Below are 11034 nucleotides of genomic sequence, written 5' to 3' on the forward strand. Positions count from 1 at the left end.
GGGCAGGCTGGATATCCAGTTGCAAGAACAACAAATTTCAGAACCTGCATGTATTCAGCCTCACCTGCGGAGCTGGAAAGCGCATTTATTGAGTCAGTCCTATGCCAGTAAATCCAACATCTATTTAAAGCACTGTGAGACAGGAGGAGGTAGTAGTTAAGACTGTATTTGATCTTTGATTTTTCTTACAGTAAGGAACACAAAGACAAAACCAACCTACAGAGAAAATTGTGGCAGTTTTCAGGGAGAAAGAAATATGTGGGAGAAAGGTGAAAGACAAAAGGAAGGTAATGAAAAAAACCCTCAAAAGGACAGAGAAGGTTGGAGCCTGTAAACATTGGGAGGCATTGTTTATAAAGTTCATCCATCATTATTTTACAACAGCTTTGCCAGTAGCTCATGTCCCAGCAAGAGGATGAAAAGCATTATGAATAAAACCAGCTGGTACTGTAAGTACCCAATGAGGTGTAAAAAATTATAAAAAAAAAAAAAAAAAGAAAGGTTTGCTTAAAAAAAAGATTAGAAAGTTTTGGCTGGTATTTTGCATTCTTCGTATATTTAATTTTAAAATTATATTGAATACCATTTTGCTTTACCTTCAGTTGGAGCAGTTCAACTGTAATACTGAAATGTTAATAATAAATGGCTAGTATTTGCAGTAATACTGAATTATTTATTGTAATAAGGCGATGTTATCTTGTTTTCCTGAAGCACAGCTGTCTGCTGGAGGATGGACTTCTGGTTCTCAAAATACTGTTAAAGGAATCCAGCAGAAACATATTTTTTTGCTACAACAGCACTCTGTTAGAAAGAAAATAATGTCTGTATGGGCTTCATGGACTATGGTGGAGGGATACATAACAGTGGCATAGGTCCTCGTCAGCCTTTTGATGTCTTTGTGTTTTCTCACTGAATTAGGGATCACACACCAAAGTCCTGTTTACGTTTACGTGATCAGTGTCTCTCTCTTTACAGTATACCAACTTCATTACAAAATCCAAACAACTTAGAGAAGTAGATACTATTATCTCCACCTCTGAGACTGCGCACAGACGTGAAGTCTAAGATCACAGAAAGCTACTAAGGGATGAGGATCTTGGGACAGAACCCATGGTTTTAGGTTCTCTTTAATCATGTCTCATATTTTTAAAGCTGTAAATTTTCCTACTTTGAATCAAGTTTTCCAGAACCCACCTTGGATTCATTACATTTTATGACACACTACTACATATTCTAACTCCCTAAATATTACAAACATACCCTAATATAGCTGAAGCCAAGGTTTTGTTTAAGAAATGCAGCTACGTAAGGAGCATTTGAGTTGCTTAGTTCTCGAAACATCGTATCTTACTACAGAGTTAGAGATAACTATAGCTGCACCAAGTCCAAGTCACGAGGTACCTAGGAGACAAGCTGTAGTAAAATACATCAAAAAAATGTATGTAGTCTACCAGTAAACACTGTTCAGAGTTCTCAGAGGTTCATTAATTTAATGTCTCAGAGTATCAAAACAGATAAAGACCTAAGGAAATGAAATTAGTTCTAACTAAAGAAGTCTTTATTTCTGATCATATGCTTATGATGACACTATGCTAATCATTCTTCAGTTCTTCATCTTAGACTGAAAGATTATGGAAATTCTGAGGTTTATGACTTACTGTTTCAGAATTGTAAATGTAAAGGATTCAGAAGAAACAATTCTTCATGTCATACTCAGAACCACTGTAAGGCAAGTTGGGAGACAGAGTTCATTCACTTCACTTTGCTCGTGGGCAACACTCCCACAAAATACAAGTACCAAAACCCAGAAGCCACTAATACAAAAATCTGTGATTTCTTATTCCCAGACTTCCCTCAAGAGAAAATGTACAGAGATTTACAGAGTTGTATCATGTAGCCTCACAACTGGCATTTGCACTGTCACATAATTTCTCTCCTTGGTTGACTCCCTGATCTAGATTAATTTCTATACTGAATGATTTTAGTTTTTTCCTAGGAATTCTTTTAGCACAGAGTAATTTGCTCTGCCTGAGACAGCCTGCTCATCTCCCAACAGCATCGGGGACGCCTTTGTTTCCCTGTGTTCCATACTGCCAGCACTGACACAGCTGGCCGTGCACCACCTAGTGCTCCAGCATTCTCCCTCGCATCCCCCAGGGCAGCATCATGCTGTCTATATACAACCGCCACCATGCTGCAACAAGACAACTCAAATTTTCTCAGGCTTTTTGCACTAAAATCTCACAAAACACATCCCACCCCCTACCCCCCAACTGCTCTTTTTGTTTCTGCCACAAGGCAGCGAGATGGGGGTCAGAAGACACAGGACTAATGGCAAAGCATGTAGATGTGCCTGGTCTTTCAAGGGGGGTTGTCTGTAGAGCAAGCTGTTGTTCTGCACCAGAATTTGGAAACTGGGCTGAATTTGCTCTCTGGGATGGGTGCTTTCAGAAAAGTGAAAGTAACATGAGTATTCATAATCAGAAAGTGTAGAAATAAACCATGAAAGACTGTGTATTCTTGAAATGCAGCCATCTCCCTGAACACACAAAAAGGAAAAATAGGAGGAGAAATCCTGCTAAACCAAATGAGGGCTCTATGTTCCTCTTCTGCATACAAGATGGATAAGGCATGCTGGTCCGATAGATTGTAGCCGTAAAGTAGGAGAGTAAAGCTGGGGGGTTTACTGTTGGATTTTGTTTGGTTGGGTCTTTTTGTTTTGTCCTGCTTATTTTTTCCAGCATCTGAGTTCTTTGATTAAGTAGTAAGAGAATGTTCTGGGCTGTAAAGAATTAAAAAAAAAAAAAAAAAACACAAAAAAAATACCCAACAAAACCCCCCAGAACTACAACCCAAAATTATCATTGCTGTGCTCAGTAGTCCAGGCTCACTGGAAGCTGCTCAGAGGGACCTTTCTGTGATTTTAAATCCTTGACCATAAAGTGTATGAGTACTGAAGCTCCAGAAGAGCATTTCCTACCTATTTTGGGAACAATATTTTTGTTATAAGCTTCATTTGGAAACAATAATCTGGGAAATGATTGTCAATATCCACACATACCCCCCATTTCATTTTTAATTCCACTGCTGTAATACTCCCAGTCACTCTTCTGGAACAGAAGCAGCCCAGACTAACTTATACACAACCATGGAACAAAATGTCAGTTTATGTATTTTCTTAATTGTGATTTCTGGCCATCTGGCATCCATTCAGAAAATTACTCTAGTACCTAAACGCTTATCGGGTAGCAGCATTTAGGCATCTCACATTTAAATTTCCAAGTTTAACCTACTCACGCTTGATCTGTCTATGGGAATAGACATAGTTGATCTCAGAAGGCAATTCAACTGATTCTAAGATAAATGTATATATTAGCTCAGAAATTTACATTTAGACAACTGAACTGAATGAAATTCCTGGCATTGTCCAGGGAGATTTACCCGCTCATTTAAATGCTCCACTGAATTAGCCTTGATAACACAGACCAATGGGAAACAACTATTTATTACTGTCTTGGGTAATTTTGTTTGACAGCAGGCATCTGATCAAAAAGGAACAGCAGCACAATCCATAGTTATCAATCCCTGGAAGCTGACAACAACAATGCATAGGACATGTCCTGTGATTTACAGCAGCGGTCATTTAAGACTAATAGCAGAATTAATTAACCTTTCACAGCACAGAGTGTGACAGTTCTACAGAGCAAAAGCTTATGTTGCCATCACCATCACAAATTTAAACTCCTTCACTTCTCAAATACCTTAAAGCAATTCAGTTAATTAACCATCACCTTTTAATTGTTAATGGATTTTTAATAAATCTGGTCCCTTAAAAAGAGGTGTGCTCTCACATAAAAAACACTAATGTATTTAATCATAGCTATATATTTTTAAGACCTGATTAGCTACCATTAACGTGTTCCTAAAGTGCTGCTATGCATGCCTGTGATCCTCTTGTGGCACATCAGTAAGTCTGCATTTGATATATACATCAGAGGTAAAATATCACACAAATTCAGCTTAAATATTTCTTATCCTTTTCAACATTTACCCTATCATATGTAGAAAGCAAATTCATCTTTTTCCATTCCTTGTTTCCTAGGCTAAATTAGAAAGTAATGGTTTTGGTGCTTTGCAACATGGTTCTTAGCCACTGTGATAAACCTGGTTTGCACCTGTTGCTCCAGAATTCATCTTTATTGAGGCAAATATTAATAATCAGGTTACAAATTCTTTCCCAGTGTCTTGGAAAGCCATATTAGTACTTTCCTAGAAAGATATGCAATGTCTCTTTCACAGTATTTACTTTTTTTCAGAATTGCATTATAGCATTTTTTTATCATCATCCAGTATACCAAACTACCCACAATCAGTTCCAGTTGCACACCAGTTATGACTGATGTTTTCTAAACTTATATAAGAATGCAAAAGGTTGTGACTGGGCACTATATTTAAAGCTGTTCTTGCCAATGCAGTCCTTGGGGTCATCCAATCCCATGACAGCCTAAGCAACTTTATTTCTGTCATATCAGTCAAAGAACATGCATGTCCAGTGCAGCTCACTGTGCGCTCTCTCAACAGCTCATAGACAGTTGAGGATTAACACTCCCCCTCATCAGTGTATCTCCACAAAACAACGTACATTTGCTCTATCCTTACGCACCTGTCAAAGGAAAGATGTAAGGAACATATATGAGAAAGAGGGGGGAAAGCCAAGCAATGGAAAGAATAAATATCTTCAAAATTCTGCTAGGTTTTGAAGTGGTGATTTATTTTAGTGCAATGTTTCATAAGGCTGGTGTTAAAGTTTTTTCACGGCATGCTCTGGGAGAAATGAAACAGTATGGAAGCACATGAGAGCTATCATGCTTCATGGACTCACAGCTGGAGATCATTGTTTTCCCCATAAGGCTTAAATAGTGAAGCAGGATTGTTTGTCATAAAGAGTATCTGGGGACACAGAACAGTCTACGGAAAGTTTCCAGATGCTGAGAAATGGTGCTGGGATTTTCAAACACATTCTAATTTACCAGAAGCATTTCTCCCTTTTTCTGGCTCACAGCATCACAGGTAGCATCCAACCCACCAGATCTCATTTTAGGCTGAATGCACATCAGTGAGAAAGAAGGTACTCAGGCAATCAAGAAAGAGGAGGTCTAACAACTGCTACAAACAGACCTTCTAGGACAGACAGGGAAGAAAGTAAGGTAAATAAGCCAAGCATATTTTCCAGGAAAGTTTGTGGCTAACTAAAGATTGCCTGAAACCAGGGGTCCTCAAACTTCTTAACCAGGGGGCTGGCGCATAGATGAAGCGGCAGGCAGTCATCTGCGGCTGCTTGGTTTTCCCCCCCAACCCCCGGCGGGGGGGGGTGGGGGGTGTGTCTGTAAATACCGGGGGCTGGATTGAGGACCCTGGGGGGCCGTATCTGGCCCGTGGGCCGTAGTTTGAGGACCCCTGCCTGAAACTAACATTAGGTTTGTGCTACAACTGTCCATGCTGGGTTTTTTTTCATGATCAAGCATTGTAGTCAGTGCAAGAATCAATATTGATCAAAAAGTCAGATTTATGCAATACCTATCAGGGATGTCACATCTTCATCAGTGGTTTCAGTAGTTTATACACAGGGCAGAGGTGGCATTATAATTTTTTCTTGTATCCCTTTCCAGTCATTCAAAATCCACAGTTTAGCCAAACTAGACCCACTGGGCACTCAACGCTTTGCAGAAAAAGGGCATTTTAACAATTAATGAATAACAACAGGGACATTGTTGGCCTTTCCTTCTTTGATCCCCGCTACCGATGACCTTCACTGCTGCCATCACAAGATGAGAGCTCCATTCTCTTTGAATGAAACATACAGCAGAAAGCAAGATGCTATTAATACATGTTCAAACATGTATTAGACACGGTGAAATAATCACTTGCATCCTAACAGGTCCTCACCCACCTCACAAACTGCAGGTGAAACACTGACCCAGCTGAAGCCCAACAGCAAATTTGTTATCGACTGTAACTGTTTGGTTCCAGCTTCAGTTCGTGAGGAGGGGGGCCCAAGGTTGTAGCTGTGATTATTTGTTATTAAATTTTTACTCATGATCCCAAAAAATACTTTGAGTAGGAAAAACAATAGAATGCATAATTGATTGCTCATGGACATCTGTGAAACAACAGCTGGCATTTTTAGTGGGGATCTGGTTATACATTTGTGATACAAGTAAGTAATCTCTAAATGCCACTTGGTAACTTTCTACTCTTAAAGAGACAAGCTTCTCCAGATGTATCATAATTGTTTACTTCCTGCAGAATTGCTTTGCTCTTTACATCTTGGCACCAGCTTCTAGAATTTCCCGGTAATGCATTAAGTCTGCAGCCTGCTGGCACCAGAAACTAGGTAATAAAGACTTTCAGGGGCTTAACAGTTTGGTTTCTTTTTAACTAATGTATAAAGAGAAGTGGAAGGTGAAATAATATTTTACAGTAGCAGGATAATAAATACAGAGGCACGACCCCTTTATGACATGACGCTACTATAGACAGCATGGAGCTGAGGGCATGGGCTCCACTTACAGCACCGCATGCATTGAGAAGATGTAGCCCTGCTTTATCTGCCTGGCTTCGGTAAAGCCTTTTGGGAGGAAAGGCAGGGGAAAGGCAGAACAGCTTTGCCTACATTTCGTTCTGTGCCTTTTCTCCATCTCTGGACTGATTTAGAGAGAAATCCATATGATGTAGGAGTAATGGTCCTGGATTTCTGCCCACACAAGAAGGAAAATCACCTTTACTTTTAAAGGTCACAGTGAGCACTTCCCTTTAAATCGTGTGAATGGTATTGTTCCATGTATATAAGAAGGTAAAATGAAATGCTAACTTCACCAAAGTCTTAATTCATTGCCTTTCAGAATCTTACTTTTTAACATTCTTTGAATGTTCTCCTTTCCACCCCATCCCACCCCACCCCCCTTCATTTTTTAAATGAGATAACTTCAGGATCTTGTAGTAAAGGTTTCTGGAAAGGTGCACTTAGTAACCATTACATGACTTGTAATGACTCCTGGAGAAATTTGTATTCTTGGGAAAAAAAGGTCCTCTGAAGCAAATACATTCTGAAGCATATAACCTAGTTACACAAGTGTATGTCACATATATACCATTTGTTCATCTAAGCAATACATTATCCTTATACTCCTCAGTAAAAACTATACACTGCCTTAAAAAAAAAAAAAAAGATCAAACTCACCCCACCAAACTAAAAAAAAAAAAAATGGAAACCTACTTTTTTCCAATTTAGAAAGATACATTCAGATTCCTTTAACATTAATGAGGGTTGCTTTTTCTGCTTTTCCAGGTAAAACACAGGTTATGGGTGAAATCAAGATTGCATTAAAGAAGGAAATGAAGACAGATGGAGAACAGCTGATAGTAGAAATCCTTCAGTGCAGAAATATCACATACAAATTTAAATCTCCAGATCATCTACCAGGTATCACACAGCAACCAGCTTCATGATACTTTAAAAACACGAAGTAGGATGTATCTCAAGTCATTTAAAATCACCACTAAAATGGGAGAGAACATTGCTTCTTAATCAGAATGACATAATCTATAGGATTCTTTCTGAAGTTCTTTTTTTCTCCTGTAAGCAACTTCAATGGAAGTAAAAACATTTGGTAGAAACAAATCAGCTCTCAGAAGTTAATCCTTCTTTTAATTTACTTCTGGTTGTTAAAAATTAATCCTTTTTTAAGTTTAATAAAAATTACAACTTCCTAGGTTATTAAAGAACAATTATATCCAGTGAAAGATTATATTTTGGCATAAAAGTTTTTTAAAAATTAAAACCTCATGTGAGCAATAGTATTTTCAGATCTACATAAAGACATCAGGTATTTGTTCCTTTAATGACAGCATTATAAGCACACAGTAATTCCCCTGGATTTGGCAGGGTGATTCCATTTGTACACTATGTGAACGAGAACAGAATATGATTCTGTAAAGCACCATGCTCTATTTCTTCACAACACTTCCCCTCTGTTGAAGTCATTAGCAACAACAATTATTTAAAAGCTTCTGTATTTAACTCATTGAACTATTTTTCCCCAGACCTGTATGTGAAGCTGTATGTTGTCAATATCTCTACCCAAAAGAGAATAATTAAGAAGAAAACCAGGGTATGCAGGCATGACCGAGAGCCTTCATTCAATGAAACGTTTAGATTTAGCTTGAGTCCTGCTGGGCATTCTCTTCAGGTAATTCTGTGTTTTATTAAAACCTAATTTTGGATGTTGTCCATGCTGTGCTGTGGGCATTTGAGATCGATCTTCTACCCCAGTTGTTTGCTGGAAAGAGAAAGTTACAAAGATAATAACAAAATTACATAATAATGGAAATATCAGGTTGAAGGAGACTTTAAAAGATGGTTTCATCCATCACCCCAGACTGGCAAAGAGTATTTATAGACCTTGATCGAAAGTTTTATGCTTGATCTGTTCTTAAAAACCCATAGAGAAGGAAGCTACGCATGCCTTCCAAAAATGCTTTTCTATGTATTTAGAAAGCTTAGTGCAATATCTGACTTAAATATGCCATATATTTAAATTAAGTTTACTTATCCTTAAATATCCTTACAAAGCACAGAGGAAAACTATTCTGCTTCTTTTTCATAAAAAAACCTTGCACACTGAAAGGTTGCTACCATATCTCTCCTTTCCATTTTTCCAGGCTAGTAAACCAAATTTCTTTGACATGTTCCACTGCCTAAATGTCTAATCATGTTATCATTCTCTCCGGTTCTTCAACTTTAAAAGCTGTGGTGCCTAGAATTAGACACAATAGTCATAATCTCAGACATGGCAGAATTACTGATAATTCCAAGTCAAATATTCTTGGTGTACATTTGTAAAGGAGACGACAGGATTTTCAGTCTGTGGATGAATGATGTGTGGAACTGATTTTGGAACAGTCCCTCTCCTGTGATTTGGTTGCTTAGACAGATTTGATCATTTGGTCAGATTTGCTTTTTTAGATAGGTAGCATTCACTTTTACCTACCTTCATTTACTTTCACATGGGTCGATAACTAATGTAAACCAGATATTCAGGCTTCCTCTAGTCAGTGGAGAGGGATGGACAATTCCAGGGGCATCTGCATACTAACCTTAAAAGTAAGTAGGAGGAAATGTTGGGCATATCAGCATCCACTTAGTGTAGCTCTGAATCTGGAAGACCAATGTAAACAAGCCAGCTACATTTTGGTGACTACAGTAAATGGGAATATATAAGTGCCTATGTTAGGCTTATTGGTTGTATCATTAACATTAAAGCCAAAATGGACGCTGTTTATGAAATGAGGTCAACAAAAATAGATACTCTTTTTCCTGTGTTAAGGTGTCCTAACATCTTTATTGATTCAACAGACTCAGTAAAAGACTATTTAAGATGTTGTATTACCTGGGGAAATCCAGAGTGGTCAGTAAAGTCTTGCCAGAGTTTAAGAGCTAAAATTCCTGTAAAAACTTTAGTTCCAATGGTGGTTTGAAGAGGAAACCATAAGGGGTGAGTAGACCAGTAAAGAAAAACCAACAGAGTCATATGGAAAACTAAGCTATCAAGCTGACAAGGAGGGGGATAGTGAAGGAGGTAACCACAGGAACAGTCGGACTTAGACTTGGCAACATTTCCTTAGAAACTCTGTGATATGAGCTGGTGCTACATACCTGAGAGAATGAAGGCTGTAAAAGTAGCAAGGAACAAGTTTAAAACAAACAAAACTTGTTTCTTCTTCACACCACTCAGAGTTTGAGCTGTAAAATTCATTGCCATAATGTATTTGGGATGCTAAGTATCTTTATGGAAAAAGTAACTGGAGAAAATGATTGGACAAATTCTTGGGCAAAATACCTCCTAATCTGTTAAATAGAAACACACCACTTGTGCGTCAGGAAGTCAATGGTGCACAGATCATAGCAGGTATTTTGGGTAAGTGTCACTACATGATTGTCCTGTTCTTACATTCCACCTTAAACGCTGCTCTATATACTTTTGGAAGCAGAGTATTTTCTTGTTGAGATTTTTGATCTGACACAGTACATCTGTTTTTATATGACCTTCATGCTTATCAGTCAGTTTGTTCCTATGGCAAAGCATGAAGCTGGCTGATTTGAATGCTGAATCTGAGTGATGAACATTTAGGGCCAAAGAGATGGACACTGTCAAAAGGGATTTCAGGGAGAGGGAAAAGAAATAAAACCAGAATGTACAGAACAAAAATGGAATTGGGACATTAAGGAAGGCAAAAAGATCAGAGGTAAAGTAAGATAAGATCAAACATGGTAATCCTAGAAGGAACATTGATAGAATTTTTTCTGTCCCCAAACTGTTGCTGTGTCAGTATGAAAACATCCTGCAAAAAACATTTTGATAGGTTTCAGACAGGCATTTGCCTCAGTCCCTGGCAGCTTGCTTGCTCACTTCCCGGATTTCCCTCTTCCCTGGCAACCCACCTGGGACCTTTCTGGAAAACACTAAGCTCCTGGCTCCTTTGCCTTGTTCCCTAGCTGGCTCCTGGCTGACTGGCTGGCTGCTACTAGAAATACATTATGTCCTATGTGAGTGTGATCAGAAAATCCCAGAAGAATGTTTTTCACAGATGTTCTTGTTTGGGTTGCCAGAGTGTGGGCTGACCATTTATTTAGGAAACACTGAACCAAGTGACCTAGAAAGCCACCAGCAGTGGAGGCAGGCTGCCTGTTTTTCCCAAGGAGAGGCTTTCTGATGAGTGGAGCTCCCTAACAGCTCAGTGCCTAAGAGTCATTTAGTCTTGCATCCTCAAACCTGTTGAATAAGGCATATGTAGGTGTCTAAGCTGCCTTTGCACATAGCTTACTTGCAAAATCAGCCAGAGAACTGGGAAGCTCATCCAGGAAAATTATTGCAAATTTCTTCCCTTTTTTTACTTTTTTTTTTTTTTATTATTTCCATTGTAATGTAAAATTTGCATTTTTTACTTTGTTTCCGAAATCAGAACGGAAAATTT

General features: G+C 38.5%; 1 protein-coding gene across 2 annotated transcripts in view; it reads left to right on the plus strand.

Annotated features, from left to right (window-relative positions):
• Positions 1-11034, plus strand: part of PCLO (piccolo presynaptic cytomatrix protein) — a 402552-nt gene that overhangs the window by 385189 nt on the left and 6329 nt on the right. For both annotated transcript variants that reach the window (XM_027790555.2, XM_055809071.1), the window contains exons 24-25: positions 7349-7483; positions 8104-8249. In XM_027790555.2, the coding sequence (XP_027646356.2) occupies positions 7349-7483; positions 8104-8249 (281 nt within the window). The remainder of the gene's footprint in view (positions 1-7348; positions 7484-8103; positions 8250-11034) is intronic.

This window comes from Falco peregrinus, chromosome 6 (genome assembly GCF_023634155.1).
Source record: "Falco peregrinus isolate bFalPer1 chromosome 6, bFalPer1.pri, whole genome shotgun sequence".
NCBI lineage: Eukaryota > Metazoa > Chordata > Aves > Falconiformes > Falconidae > Falco > Falco peregrinus.